The following is a 15,112-nucleotide window of genomic DNA, read 5'->3' as shown; positions in this document are numbered from 1 at the left end:
ATGCCTGAACATTCTTTGTTTCCCAACAAAAGGCGTGATGAGGTCAGTGCAGGGAGGACATGCAGGCAAGTTCTGGGAAAACAGAGGGGGGAGGAGAGAGGACAGCCTGCAGTGATGTCACACAGGAGAGGAAACCTGACTTCTTGTATGTGTGTGCACTCATATCACTCATCCTGTGGGGACATAAGGCTCCTTAACAGTCACTTTGTGGAGACTCACCCTTTTTAGGGGGAAGACAAAGTTCTTACATGGTAACTCATTCAATTCAAGTAAAGACTTGGTTACGTTTAGGACTGGGCTTATTGTGATAATGGTTAGATTGGGTTTGCAGCGAATCAAAGCTGTCTTTTTGAATGTTGAAAACAAAACAGTGCTTTTGTCTGTTTAATGGATCAAGACGTATTTTTCGTGTTAATGATATTTGCTACACAAAGCCACATGATATAAGTACTCACTCAATGATTACCTAAGGTACACCTAAGATTTTTTTTTTTAAAAAGCTTTCTAAAGTCTGCTGTTTTTTGTTGTTTTTGGGGGGAACTTAAAACTGTCCACTGAAAACTTTTATTGCTAACTCTCTAAAGATACCAGAAACATGAACTAACATCAAGAGAGAAGTTAAACCTTCTGCTTTTATTTCAGAAATTACAGACTGAGCCTTCATGATGATCAATATTTCAAATATATATATAACCGTTTGATTGCTTTAAAAGTGCTTATGAGACACACGTCACCTAAGGCCTGAGAGGTTGGAGCAGGCACATGTTGCGTCAGACCATAATGGGTTAAACTTTAAGTTTACTCTTTTTTTTTTACTGCCACCTGGTGGCGGTACCTCAAGTTATTTCTATGATAGCACACATACACTACAAAATCACCTCTTCTAAAACCTCTCAGGTTTTTATTTCCTGGCAAAGATGCATGCAAAAAAAAAAAACTTTGTTGTACAAAAACCTACAGGACTGCACAGATGATGTGTGCTAAAACATATGAAGGATAAAAACCCTTGATCCATGATATGGAAATGTTAGCAAACACAATAGCTAATGGCATGTTAAAAAATAAATATATCAGAGTTAGCACTATGCAAAGTTGTAGATTTCATTGATTTGTACCTTCACATTGAAACAGCACTCAGATTACTCTTGAGTGGATTTCTTACTCTTCACATCAGAGGTTGGTTTATCTAAATCAACATACAGCCCCTGTTAACCTGTTAAGGACATGACTGTGGCTCAGTTTCTTCCAACAGAACTAAGTACCGTTGGTGATGGTAGGCAGCAGGTTTAAGTGATAGTGTCAGCATTTCAATTATTTATTCTCAGCACATAGCTTGTCAGGAAGCTGGATCATCTTCAGACAAAAAGCAACCACACCACCAGGAGTTAAAACGTGTACACTCTTTTCTTTTAGTTCTCCTGGATCTCACTGCTGCCTTTGACACTGTTTCTCATGGCATTTGTATTAAAATGCTTCATTATTCAATTTGTCTAAAAGGGTTAGCTTCTAATTTGGCTTTCATCGTACAAAAGAGACAAGTGTTTATTCATGTTTGAATAAGTGGTTTTAAATCAATAGAAAGAAAAATTATTTCAAAGTTTCCCCAATGGTCAGTTCTCGGTCCATTTTTCTTTAACCTTTTGAATGTTCATCAGGAATCATAACATAACATCCTGCCATTCATATGCCAATGATTCACAGTTATACTCATCTTTTCATCTGATGAATAGAAAAATCTAATCTGTCTCTAAAAAAGTCAGAGGCCTTGGAATTAGACTCTGATCTCAGTTTTGATAATCATATTACCAAAGTCACTAGAGCTGCTATCTACCACATAAAACATATATCTAAAGTTCTTATTTCAGACTGACTTAGAGGAATTGATTCATGCCTTCGTATCGACCAGATAGGATTACTGTAATGCTTTGTTTCCAGGATTATACAAACCATCAGTTGAGCGACTTCAACTCATTAAGAATGCATCAGCCAGAAATCTGAACGTGTTTCTCCATTACGAATGTCCCTCAACTGGCTACTTTTTCAAGACAGAATCATTTCAAAAAGCATCTTACTAGTACATAAAACACTTAACAGTTTGGCCCCCAAATACAATTCTGACTTGCTCACTGTGTATAACCCAAACAGGTCTCTAAGGTCATCAAAGGTATTTTAGTTGTTCCAAGAATTAAATCTAAGTCTTTCAAGAGGCCAGATCTCTGGAACAAATTACCTTCTGACCTGTTAAGTATGTGGTTCTCTCATACTTTCTATCTTCAGCACATAGACTTTACATGTATGAAATGTTTTTTCAGATTAATCCAATTTGTGTTCACTGCAGGAGGAGACAAACTTGGGGCAGAATGGTACTTTTTTGTATTAAACCTACAGTGAAATGCACGGTTGGACGTTGAATCAGTTCCACCCTGTCCAAGACAAAGAAGCATCCCATGAGTAAGACCACATCCTCTGATTTGCGTCCCTGTGGATAAGGTTGAATGGGTCGACATGATGATTGGCGCAAACACACTTCAAAGCTTTGAAAGATCTACCTGAAGAACAAAAACACCCAACGAGTGCTGAATGTGACAGATGTTGCCCCATCACTTGACCTCAGCTCCTATAAATGTTTACATGGCAATCTGACACCAAAAAGCAGAGTACTATAAAGCTCTTTGCAGGCTTTCAAATGTGACCTAAAAACGTGACCTAAAATCTTTTATATACCACTTTGAGATTTTTAAATATACTCAAACTGATTAGCTAATATTAACCTTTACATTCAAATATTTTTCTTTTAGTTTTGCTAAAAGCAAAAAAAAAAGTATCCTCACCCGTGGTCTCAGGCAATGACTGATAACATTGTAGACCCCAAAAAATGTTTCCTTTGTCAAAGCTTTCCATAAAATTCAAGAGCAAGAATATGTAGTCAGATGCATTACATTGTGCATCCCAACACAGTTTGTGATCACAGCAATAAACAAGACTGTTGAAATGAGAGAGATGATTGTGTGGTCCATCCATTCAGAGTGTCCTTGATTTAGTTGAAAAGCGTAGTTTAATGGAAAAAAAACATGATCAAGTGTATGTAATAAACTGACAAAGGTCTCGGCACTGCTCAACAGTGAAGTAACTTGTCCTTCGGCTTTTGCTGCGTTCTCTCGCTACACATTCTCTAAAATATCTGCATATCTCCCTATACACATGAATGCATTTATTTTCTCATAAATTCAACTCTTTCTCCAGAAAATGTCAGGGTCCTGGGTACAGTGATGACATAAGCTAAACGCAATCATTTGCTAAATATTTGAACGTATCAGGGCTCAAACTGAAAAGTTTAGTTTTTTCAATTAAATATAAGCTAACTTAATTTTATTCCTGCAGAATGTTTCAAAAGGAACACAGTTGGAGCTGAAAAGCAGTAATGAATGGCTGTAGGGTTTTTTTTGGCCCTCATGTACCACTTCATTAAAATCAGTAATGCTGTGGTAATCACTGTCTGAGATCAGGAACACTTCTGACAAGCACTGCAAAACAGTTTGTCACTTCATTCACGAATGCAAACTAAAATTCCACAGTGCAAAGAGAATGAACTGAGCAAGACAGAGTTGTGATGAACAAGCAATGAAAGGAAAACATTTTGCTTCGAAAAACAACAGCATTTGGTTTCCTAAGTTCCAGAATACTGACAAATAGTCAAAAGCAGAGGTAGGCTGTTTAAAAAAGTTGAGACCGGCTAACATGCCACATTATTTTTATATTATTATCATTTTTTTTTATGTGCTGGCATTAAAATATCACTCCAAACAATAAATGTTGCATTGTATAAATGTTAAGTCTACAGCCTGATTGTAACTTCTCCAGCCATTCAGTATACTTGTACGGTACATATGGAAACTATTGTCAGTGCCAAAATATCATATTGCTGATAGTGGATGTGCTGCAGAGGACTCATCATCTGGCTCTGTGAATCATACAGCAGAGAGCGAGCGCTCTCCTACTGGAGAGCAAGTCGTGATCATAAAATAAAGAGGCTTGTATGCAAGCAGGGTTCTGGAGTGACAAAATCCGCACTGCGCTGTTATGGCTTGTTTTAAGTGGTCTTTGTTCCAATCTGAAAACACGATGTGAGGGTTAAGTAACACGTAAAAATAAAATAAAAAACACAAAATGAAAACAATGCATATGACTATTGTCACTTTGAGAGGATTGCAGGAAATTAGATGATCATAATTAACTTGTCCCTGTACTTCACGCCTCCAGCACCCAGGGATATGGGCTATTATGTGAACTGTATATCCATTAGTTCATAATCCACCCATTTATCCTTAATGAGACAGCGAACACCAGCATATACAGCTAAAAATAGAAAAGTACATTTAAGGACAGGTTTGATCAGAGCGCTCTCTATTTATGAGTGTTTGTGAACAAACTGTTCCAGAGAATAAATAAGTTTGGTTTGGATCATTTTAAACTCATTTGACTTGAAACTCAACAGTTATATCGCCATGTATTTCTATACATCTAGAAGTTTTTTTTTTCAAAGAGAAAATGCTTATATTTTCATGGGGAATGGGGGGGGGGGCTTTGTTCTTCTATAAAAGGAATAGTTTCTGACTGAGAGTGATGACGCAGAAACAGCTCAGAGAGGCTGTATAAGAGATGATACTCCGCTCTTTGTCGGTGGACACAAGAGGGAGCGTCTGGTGGTTCGTGTTTGATCGCCTCTCAGTGATTAGAGACGCTTCAAGGAACAGAGAGATGAACACAACTGAGAAGTTTTACCTTCCCGTTGATGGCATCCTCGAACTGTTCCACTCTTTCACTGGACATCACCAAACACGCACTGCGCACCGAGATCTACAGAGCACAGCTCTCCCAATATTCCAGCAAGTCCCAAACATATCGAAAACAGGCATGGGTATAATCAAAACGGTTAAAGGGTGCTGGAGACGACAGGATAAGAGAATGGTTGCGCGAAGATCGTCAAGTTCTGGCAATCGGCACGTGTCGACCGATCGACTCCCTAAAAGATCTGCAGATCTGCCGGAGTTCGGTCAGACCAAACCCATAAACTGTCACAGAATAGTTGTGCTTGGGGCGCCCAAAACAGGTAAAACCAACATCCTCCGGCGGTTCTTGGGTGAAGAATTTGAAGAGAACTACGAGCCCACGGTGGAGGACTTCTACCGAAAGCTGTTCCACATAGAAGGGGAGGCATACCAGGTTGATCTCCTGGATGCTGCAAGTGAGAGGGACTTCCCTGCCAAACGGAGACTGTCCATTCTGACAGGTGAGAAATATTTCCTGACATATCATTAAGAGAAGATAGGATGCTTAGAAATACAATTTGACAAGAGAAAAATGTTTTTTTTTTAATATCAGAATTTTCATTATTGTTTTTTTTTTCATATTTTGGGAGCACAAAACGGTGGATTGTTCAGGAAGGAATTATTAACAATGAAGTCATACGTTTAGAAGTGAAGTGATAATGTCCTTGAATTTCCCTTTATCTATCATCTAAGTGCATCTCTCTTCTTCAACAGGTGACATTTTCCTGCTCGCCTTTAGTTTGGATGACAGAGACTCTTTGAATGAAGCCCGAGAGCTGCTCAATGAAATCAAAGTTGCGAAAGCAAAGTTACAAAAATCAAACCCGCCAGCGAGAGTGCCAGTCGTTGTATGCGGCAACAAAGCGGACCTGGAGGCACAAAGAGCCGTCAGACGGTCAGAGGTGGGACAAATCCTCGGTGAGGATGTCCCATTCTTTGAAACGTCCGCAAAAAACGGCACCGGACTGGAGGGTGTGTTCAGAGCTCTGGCCGTTCTCGGCGGGTTGCCTGAGGAGACGAGCCCATCGCGGCATCAGATTATACCTATCATCACCTACCAATCAATGTGCATCGGCAAGCGAGGCAGGTGGAGGAGATTTTCGCGGGGACTCGGTGCGCCCTGTGCAGCCGTGGACCCTCATGCGTGCCGCCCGAGCTTCACCAGCGACCTGCGGCTGGTGCTTGGATCAAGCACCAAACACAAGAAATCCGAGAAGTGTCAGATTCAATGAATTGTGAGACTTCTCGACAAAACAAATTGTAGTAGTATGCTGCAATGTCATATATGTAAGGAGTTATACTCTGTAGCACCTGGCTGGACCAGTGCATTCTTATTACCATGTTTTCTAACTGTATATTGCACCCTTTAATAAAAGTTGAAGAGGCTCTGATTGTCATGTTTGGTTATTAGTGTTTAAATGATGACTCAATTTCCTTCATAACCGGTTTAAGTGACTGATAGATGGAAACAGATATAGTTATATTAAGCACATAAACGTAAGCAATCAATTGTTGAGAAGCACTGATGTACAACCTGAGCAGAGGTGTGTGGGAGGGGGCTCAGCTGCGAGAGGAGATCACTCAAATACCAACCTTAAACGCCGTGCAAGTGTTTGAGGCGAGAGATGAGAGCGCCCACAACAGTGAGGATGGTGATGCAAGGTCCTTATGCCTCATGAAACCTCTTATACAATGCCTGTTTATCAGCCCCGGTGTTATACGCACTTCTGAATCACCATGGCACAGTATTTTCCGGAAACAAAGAGTTGAAGTATAATGCATTTAAGATGAAGAGGAGAGATGTGAAAGAGTCATGATGAAATCAGCACCATGGAGAGAGCCCACTGTTTACTAGATTAGACTCTGCTGTCTCACACGTTAGAGAGCAACATTTTTACTTAGTTCCAACTCTGTCAATTTGTGTGTCCCACGCATTTTACAGCAGGTGACAACGAATGGTGCTGTTGCATCATGTGTTTCCTCTCCTCCATGGAGAGAAGAAAAAACACATGTCATTTACTCTCCCTGAGCTTCACTTAATGCCCACCCATTTACAGATAACTCAAACAAAGTAATTTTGTTTGCAGTAAATACAATATTAGACACATATATATAACTCCAGGGAAATTATTACGAAGACTTGCAAAACTAATTTAATTTCCAAGAGAGTCTATTTAAAGGAGGGTAAATGTTCTTATTTGTAAGAATAGAGGCTCCATTCAGAGAAGGCCAAGACATTATTATTCATTCAGAGGTTATACCATCAATACTACATGATAATATGTAGATATATCATCAAAGCCTGAGAATGAAATTGTCCACATGGTTTTTCTTAGTAAAAGCTGACTTATTTGTAAGTATTATGATAACAGATGTGTCACGTTACATTCATTTGGTCCTCAGGTTTATTTATAAAAGCAGCAAATATTACATGTATTCTCAGAAGACACATTGTGAACAGGTTTCCATATCAATTCAATTTCCTGTGTGCTGGGTGAATAATAATGAGGCCTAGACTACTGTAAAATGACTTAATGAGCACATTTTCCCTGATAGAATTAATTATGTGACAGGCACCTGGAAGCTTTTAAAAGGATATTAACATCTAATATTCCAGATCTCATTTTACCAGTGCGAGCAACAACACAAGGAAGATACAATATAAAAACCCGCAGAGAATTGTTTTGTTTCTGTTGTAAGTCAGTAGAGACTGTGACTTACAGAGCTGAGGTCGTTTGAGTTGAATAGACAGATAAACGTCATAAATCAATGAAGGGGAAGGATTATATTAGTTGAGGGCAGCAGTAGCTGTGAAAAAGGCACTGCAATAATAGTGTCGTGCTAACTCACAGGAGACATTTCCAGCAATGCCAGCAACAACTAAAATCCACCAAACAACCAAAATCCACCAACAAGCTCTCTATCTGAGTTATCTGATCATTCTCATAACTGTCATCGAGGCTGGGAGATCTTCTTTGTTTGTTCGTCAGCAGACAGAGAAAGATTCCCGACTGGAGAAATGTTCCTTTCCAGCTCCAACAGCAGTATTGGAAGGATGCTGTCCAGTAAGGCCAGACCAGTCCAGGAACAACGCAGACCCCTGCGAAGAAGAAAAGACAAAAAGCTGTGAGGAGACGCAGAGACAAGAGTAGAGAACTTCCGAGCTCCAACCTCTTCATTGTGAGGATCAGATGGTTGTCTTTGACATCTGTTGCTGTTAATGAATGAATTAAATGAATAATACCTTATTTATATACCTTAAATCAACTGTTAGTTCTAGCCCTTCATATGAATAAAATGTGTTTTTTACAAGTATGAAGAACAATCCAAGAAGATGAAATGATAGGTATAAATCACCTGTCATCAAGAATCAGTTGTTTGTTCTGCAGCAACTCTTTGACATCCATGGATGGACCAAAGATTTCACATAGGCCCAGCTGAGGGCTAAATAAGTCCCAGTGCTGTAAAATATCAGAAAATGAAGACAAACTTTATCTCATTTCACAGAAATCCTTGAATACTGAACATCATCTTCAGTTAAGTTTGCACAGAAAATGAAAGGTTTATTGTGATGTCTTCACCTCGTGATTTATGCCCTTTGTCATCCTCATTCCCATTGCCAACACCTCCTCCAATCTACCAAACAAAAAGCCCTCATATTGACTCGACAGTGACAAGGACAAGTCTGCAAGTCTGATAATAGCGTTTCACAAGGACAAAATGTTCAAGGGAGCAAGCACATGCACAGAAGCCTTGAAAAACTTTCACTTGCACTCTGTGGACTGGCTGATAACTTTCACACGAGCAGAGAATCTCTAGAAACTGCAGCTGTCTTCTGGTGTGATGACCAGAAATATTCATTACAAGACACAACACCCGTAAGTGCGACAGCTCACAGTTCAAGATGGCTCAGTTGTATGCGCCTCCGCGTCCCGTGTCCCCTCTGTTGGACTTCACGGATCCACACGTCAGGCTCCAGAGTCTGGGTTCGAGCCTCACGTACAACACCTCCCTCCCCCAGAGGAACAAACCGCCCGTGCGCACCTATTACAGTTGGAAATAGATTACTTTTCAATTGGCAGAAACAACACAGTTTACTCCTTTTGATCTAGACTATTTTACCTGGGCCAACACCGATGTACTGCTCTCCTTTCCAGTAGCCCAAGTTGTGATGACTCATTGAATTCTACACAACACACAGACGAGCGTTATCGTGCTGCAGAAACGTTCTCCTCAGATGTGTTAATGAGACAACAGGAAGCCAGTAAGGAGACAATCTACAACACTGATGGAGTGTTGATGAAGATATCACAACAAAAAAAAATTGGATTATAGAATTCAAATTCTTTTCTAGGCAGCATCTAACTAATACAGATGCCTACAGAGCAGGGGAACTGCTGTTTCCCTTTCCTTTCTTAAATTAGCCTCACAGGCATTATCTGACGATAACACAAAGACCAACAACCACACCGCAGCTGAAAAATATTCTCGCCATATTCTCAAATATTCTCTTTCAACGCTATAGCAGCAGCAGACAGATGTTCAGCTCTGAGGGAACACACTCATGCATGTTGTACTGTTGCTTTGCATCCCTGGAGCAGATGAAGGCAGTCTGAATCCAGTATGGACACTGTGCAAAAAGCTAACAATGCTACACAGGGAAGTAGTATGTAAATGTCATAATAAATGTATTAATTAAATGCAGCAGTTAATGGGCAAGTTAAGAGTTTGATTTAAAAGAAGAAGAGCTGACACAGACGTGTAGTTTTCTGGGGGGTTTGTTCCACAAAGATGTGTATAAAAGCTAAAAGCAGCTTCTCCATATTGAGCTCTAACTCTGGGGATGGAAAGCAAACCTGTTCCTGACAACATGACACGTTCACAGCATACCAGAAGATCTGAGATGTCCTTTGGTGCTAAATCCATCAAAGCTTTTATCACCCGACAACAGCATCTTAATACAAATATTCTGATGGACAGAGATTTGGACCGCAGGAATGGATATGTTCCACTTTTCTGGTCTTAGTGAGGACTCGAGCAGCAACACTCTGAGTCAGCCGCAGCTGTCAGTTATCAAGTCTATTGAGTAGTCGGGTGACTTCGTGACCGACTTCATATGGCTGTTGGAGTTCAGGTTTGAGTCCACGATAGCACCCAGATTTCAGGCTTGCTTTGTAGTTGTTAACATTACAGACTGTTCTTCCCTGGCTCTAAAGGCAATGCCCTCTGATTTGTCTGTGTTTTACTGAAGGGATTTATGAGACATCCAACAATTTATTTGTTCAAGGCACTTAGTAAGTGTGTGTAAAGGGTTATTACGCACCTCCACCTGACTTTCTTGCCGTTGCTTTCACTATCATGCGTATCTAGAATCCGCTCAGAATGGGATTGAAAATCAAGTCTGCGCACGTGGGGTATGATTTAACTGGGAGACTGAGAGAGCCAAGAATATGCTCAACTTTACAAATCAGGCGAAAACAATGCGTGCCTCAGTGCGTGTAGTGAAAGTTTTAGTCATGAATCTGGCCCTCAAAGTCATGTAATGTGTGCAGAACATAGCAGAATATGCAGCTATATGTATGTAGTGTCAATAGTGATGGTTTAACATGTGCATACCATCACAATTACTAACTTTTAAACTGTGAACTGATATCTCGTTCAGTAAGGACATGCTGCTGGCATAAAATCTAAATAATTACAGACTTACATGTCTTGCGAAATTAGACACCTCATACTGCATAAAGCCATGCTGGTGGAGAGTCTTCCTGGCACACCGGTACATCTCTGCTGTCACTTCTTCATCGGGCATGGTCACTTGTTTGCACTGCACCTGTTTGAATAGTTGCGTGCCTCTCTCAAGGGTCAGCTGATACAGAGACACGTGGTCATCACACACCCTCAGCAGCTCAGACAACTCATGCACCCAGGATCCAGCTGTCTGTTTGGGCCGTCCGAACATGACATCCACAGACACCCTACCGGGGCACAGTCTCCTGGCCTCTTCGATAGTCTGTAAAGCCTGAGAGGAACTGTGGTCTCTTCCCAGACTTTTCAAGTCCTCGTCCTGCAAGGACTGAAAGATTGAAAATGTTAAGAGAAAACTTGAGATGACTTCTTTTTTTTTCTGCATCGGTAATAGATTGTATTTACCTGCACCCCAATGGAGAAACGGTTCACCCCTGCATGGAGGTAGTCCTCTAACCTTGACATTCCCATAGGGGTGGGGTTGACCTCCAGGGTGACTTCGGCCTCATCTGAGAGACTCGCCAGCTTTGAAACAGTTTCGAGGACGGCAGCGATGGTTGAGGGGTGAGCCAGACTTGGAGTCCCGCCACCAAAAAACACTGAGCTGACCCTGCAAGTGAAACCAAAAGGATGACGGAGGCATCATTATGCTGGTTGATTAAATGTAGAAGGACAACCGAGTCACCATACCGTGACACCTGACTGAGCTGCAGCATTGTCTCAGTTTCCCTCTGAAGGCACTTAGTCATGATGTGGTCATTGTTCTCTTTGGGTATGTACTTGTTAAAGTTGCAGTAGGAACATCTCCTGAGACAGTAAGGCCACTGGAAGGGAAAGGGTGACTGTTTACCTGCACTGAAGTACTCGAATATGCAACAAAACATGTGTCATAATCTCTGCTTATATGTTTGAATGGTAAGTTGACCACAGCGAGCTCACGTGCACATATACAGATGCCTGCTTAGTGAGATGTGGGGAGGCTGCCCACTCGGAGACGTCTTCAGTCACTTCTCCACCACAGTAGCGGCGCACACCGGGAGAGAGGACACGACTGGCCGCGACAAACGTGCGTTTGATCATCCTGGAGGCAGTTTGTCTCTGTCTGAACGCCGGAGTGTTCCTCACGCGAACGCAGGAGCTGCAGAGTCTGATTCAAGTATAGACGCAGAATCTCTGTAGGTCTCTATGACAACCACGTAATTATAAATTGACGTGAAGTCAGTTCGTCCACTGTTTCCGGTAGCTATGACGTTCCTCCAAACAGGAAATACGTCTGTGTTTTCCCTTTTGTGTGTTTCACAGTGTGTCCACACGGGGGCGCCATTTAACCAGAACAACCATTTCCCGATTAAAAACAGTTACTCCGGGCGTTTGACTAAAATGTTTACGCCGTTTTAACTGCAATGCCAGACATATTACATATTATATAATGACTGTGGAGCAGTGTAAAGGTTGGTGAGTATTTGGTTGGTTGATTTGTTTTGACGAATAACCCCCTTTCCATATTGTTTGTATGGTGTATTTTCAAACATCTCATGGTTAATATCACCAATAAATATATGTAATATACACAATATAGATAAGGCAGTGAATATATGAATAACAAAACCCATAAAATGCAGAAGACAAATTACATAACTTCACTTCAATTTTACAAGGGGGCAGAAGTTCAGGTTGATGAGTGACAAATATAGCAAGTTTAGCCAGATAATTAGTAAATGATTCACTGGTTTTGCACCTTATCATAACTTCTTTTAATGTATTACATAATGAATTTAGCATTTTAACATCACCACTTTTTAGTTTAGTTTACAGATGTCAGATAAATGTTACAAACATGCACACAAAAATTTGAATTTGTTGAAATCATACTGAATGTTATGTTGGTCAAAACCTAACACAGATCTGCACAATACATGTGTGAAATTAATTGACTTATCAGCAGGTCTTTGCAGATACCAATATTTGTTGTTACAATGATGATGCATGATGAAACCAGCCTACATTTAGAAGTGGCTTTTGCTCCACTCGCACAGGATCAAACTACTTTAATGAGCTATTGATTTATCTGAACCGTGGAAACAAACAGTGGCACAGTGACATAACCTCGCAGAGTAAGTTTAAAATCAGTATCTATCTCAATAGAGAACAAGCAAATAAACACATTTATACAAAGTGATGGTGAGAGAATTTTCTTAACTCAAATATGCTTTGGTGGATAAACAAGTCAGAGTCTATAGTCTAGTCTTCAAATGAAAACCTCTGATCAGCACTGATTTAGTGTTTGTGTTGAATTTCGATGAACGAATTGCCTGTATGATTTGCATGCAAGAGAACAAAAGAACCAGTCAACATCCACAGCAAAGAATACATTAAGAAAGCTTTAAACCTTCACGATATGATTTGTATAATGAGATACAATACAGAGTCACTTATTCAGTAATTAATCAAACCATTTTTCTGGAGATGTCAATAAATGAGGATGTGCGTGCTGCTGGCTTCTGACCTGAGGCCATTTTCCAGTTGATATAAAATCTGAGAACCAAATTGCTTTATCAGCAGACAGACAGAGACACAGAGAGGGGAAAAGGACAGGGGTATATGTTTTTCGCTTTATACAAACAAGAGAGTCAAGTAAGCCCTGTTCAACCACAAGAGAGTGAATCTGTGTCAAATGGATAAGAGGAAGAAGGGTAAGCTCCCTGATTTGATGCTGCAAAAACACAGCAATAACTGGTATTACTTCTTAGAGGCTCAAGCTGAATATTAGTTAAAGAAGGTGACTTTAATTCAAAGTGACTCATTTCTTTTGATTTTTTTATTTACTTTCTTGTACAACTTAAATGCATGAACTGAAAAGCCACATATTAAATGGAAAGTAAATGTAGTATATGTTCCTGCAGGATCTGCAAAAGAACTAAGGCTGATGGTGGTCGGCAGCAGAGGACCCTCTCAGTTCCAACTTACCAATGCTATTCTAGGAAGGGAGGAGTTCTCCAAGGATGTCAGCAGGATTTCCGCCAGCATGAAGAAGATGGGAGAGCTGGCTGGTAGACGAGTGGTTGTAGTGAATGGACCAAACGTCTATGAAAAGGATATATCTCATGCAAAGAGGAAGATGGAGCTGAGGAGATCCAAGTGCTTATGTATACCTGGTCCTCATGCCTTTCTTGTTGCTTTTGACATGGAGAAAATCTCCCCAGATGACATGAAAACAGCCAGACTATTGAAGGGGCGCTTTGGAAGAAACTGTTTAACACACTGTATGGTTCTCCTGGCTTACGAAGGACACCTGGACAGATCTGTCTTGGAAAACAGGGTGAAGAACACTGACTGGCACCTGAGAGAACTGATCGAGAAGTATGGTGGATGCTTTCACCTTTTCAGCAAGAACTGGAGAGATCGAAGCCAGGAGAGAGAGCTGCTGCGGAAGATCGAGTTGATGCTGGCTTCGTTGGGGGGGTGTCACTTCTCCAGCAGAACTTTCCGGAAGGCAGAGGGCTGTGTTAAGAGGGAGGAAAAGAGGCTGAGGAGGCAGAGGACAGAAGAGATAGAAAGGACATGGGATGAATTGGAGAAGCACTATGTGGCAGAGGAACTGTGTTTCCAGAAGGACTCCTACATTGCAAATATTAGCGCAGAGATCCGAGCCAAAGCAGAGCTCGACAATGGCTGGCTTAGAACTTCTCTGGCCATAGGACTGGGGACAGGTTTGGTTGTGGGGGCTGTGATAGGTGCACTTTTTGGATCTATAGAGGGGCCAGGAGGGATGGTTCTTTTTGGTGTTATAGGTGGGGCGGTAGGTGGATCTGCGGGAGGAACTGCTCATGTGGCAATAAAGCACATGGAGAACAGAGTGGCCCCTCTCGCCAGACTCAACTTTAATTCCATCTTCATTAATCGCTTCTTTGCAGCTCCTCGCACATGACAGTGTGATTAGATGACATCCTTAGGCAGAAAGAAAATTTAGATATTGTTTAGCTTTCCATGTAGGCTCTAAGTCAAGGAGATCACAGTAAGCCTAAGTGCTTGAAAATTGGACAAATAGTCTTCTTTTCTTGGTTTTTGTAGATTTTTTACCACTAATGCAAAAATCCTTCTTCGGTTATAACAGAGTGATGGTGAGTTTTAGGCTTTTAAGCTGTTGTTTTGAGAGCTATTAAAGTTTGAATGCCCAACAACTGAAAAGCATTAAACTTAACCTTCTTCAAACACTAAACATTATAGGTTGTATAGCGTCTTTTGGCTTTCCAGGGATCAAATTTAATGTGAATGTGTGGTGTTTCTTCTGAAACAGACTCTAGTCCCTGTATTGTTTGTTCTACAGGGTGATATAATGTATTATAAATAAGTGTAACATGCCACCACTTTGGCAAAATACTAATGGCAAAAGCTATAAGTCTGATTATGAAATTTCCTTGGTGCTTAAAATTGTAAATGAAAAGTTATTCTAGTTGTAGGTTTTTCTTTTTTGGTGTAGTCTCTTTATCAAACCCCAGCATTTCCTGGTGTCTAACCATGAGTTAGTTAATGTATGG

General features: G+C 40.7%; 3 protein-coding genes across 4 annotated transcripts; 2 read left to right on the top strand and 1 right to left on the bottom strand.

The window, feature by feature from the left end:
• The first annotated feature begins 4,691 nt into the window (after positions 1–4,691).
• rasd2a (RASD family member 2a) lies at positions 4,692–6,186 on the top strand. Its single transcript, XM_072368924.1, has 2 exons — positions 4,692–5,290; positions 5,544–6,186. Exons 1-2 carry the CDS (start codon positions 4,759–4,761, stop codon positions 6,059–6,061), a joined length of 1,050 nt encoding a protein of 349 aa, XP_072225025.1. The 5' UTR covers positions 4,692–4,758; the 3' UTR covers positions 6,062–6,186.
• Positions 6,187–7,155: 969 nt separating this feature from the next.
• Positions 7,156–11,855, bottom strand: rsad1 (radical S-adenosyl methionine domain containing 1). 2 transcript variants are annotated; one of them, XM_072369255.1, is made up of 9 exons: positions 11,514–11,854; positions 11,265–11,398; positions 10,980–11,184; positions 10,537–10,902; positions 8,952–9,015; positions 8,726–8,873; positions 8,411–8,465; positions 8,187–8,290; positions 7,156–7,929 (listed from the first exon to the last, which is right to left on the bottom strand). In XM_072369255.1, exons 1-9 carry the CDS (start codon positions 11,652–11,654, stop codon positions 7,782–7,784), a joined length of 1,365 nt encoding a protein of 454 aa, XP_072225356.1. In that variant the 5' UTR covers positions 11,655–11,854; the 3' UTR covers positions 7,156–7,781. The 2 variants fall into 2 exon arrangements, with proteins under 2 accessions (XP_072225356.1, XP_072225357.1); XM_072369256.1 differs by lacking the exon at positions 7,156–7,929 and having other exon boundaries at positions 8,203–8,290; positions 8,411–8,482; positions 11,514–11,855.
• An 800-nt stretch (positions 11,856–12,655) lies between these two features.
• Positions 12,656–14,897, top strand: LOC140272681 (GTPase IMAP family member 4). Its single transcript, XM_072368079.1, has 2 exons — positions 12,656–12,688; positions 13,478–14,897. Exon 2 carries the CDS (start codon positions 13,501–13,503, stop codon positions 14,500–14,502), a length of 1,002 nt encoding a protein of 333 aa, XP_072224180.1. The 5' UTR covers positions 12,656–12,688; positions 13,478–13,500; the 3' UTR covers positions 14,503–14,897.
• Positions 14,898–15,112: the final 215 nt, after the last annotated feature.

Source organism: Leuresthes tenuis, unplaced genomic scaffold (genome assembly GCF_036924035.1).
Source record: "Leuresthes tenuis unplaced genomic scaffold, fLeuTen1.0.hap1 SCAF_17, whole genome shotgun sequence".
NCBI lineage: Eukaryota > Metazoa > Chordata > Actinopteri > Atheriniformes > Atherinopsidae > Leuresthes > Leuresthes tenuis.
This window is presented reverse-complemented; position numbering and strand designations above follow the sequence as displayed.

Bases quoted from the DNA above. Each gene is read 5' to 3' on its own strand.
- rsad1 (XM_072369255.1), bottom strand. From the start codon at position 11,654: ATGATCAAACGCACGTTTGTCGCGGCCAGTCGTGTCCTCTCTCCCGGT. The intron at 8,466-8,725 runs GTGAGCTGTCGC...TTTGTTTGGTAG, and splicing joins CAACTGAGCCATCTTGAACT to ATTGGAGGAGGTGTTGGCAA. The intron at 8,291-8,410 runs GTGAAGACATCA...GATATTTTACAG, and splicing joins CAAAGGGCATAAATCACGAG to CACTGGGACTTATTTAGCCC.
- rasd2a (XM_072368924.1), top strand. From the start codon at position 4,759: ATGAACACAACTGAGAAGTTTTACCTTCCCGTTGATGGCATCCTCGAA. The intron at 5,291-5,543 runs GTGAGAAATATT...CTTCTTCAACAG, and splicing joins GAGACTGTCCATTCTGACAG to GTGACATTTTCCTGCTCGCC.
- LOC140272681 (XM_072368079.1), top strand. From the start codon at position 13,501: ATGGTGGTCGGCAGCAGAGGACCCTCTCAGTTCCAACTTACCAATGCT.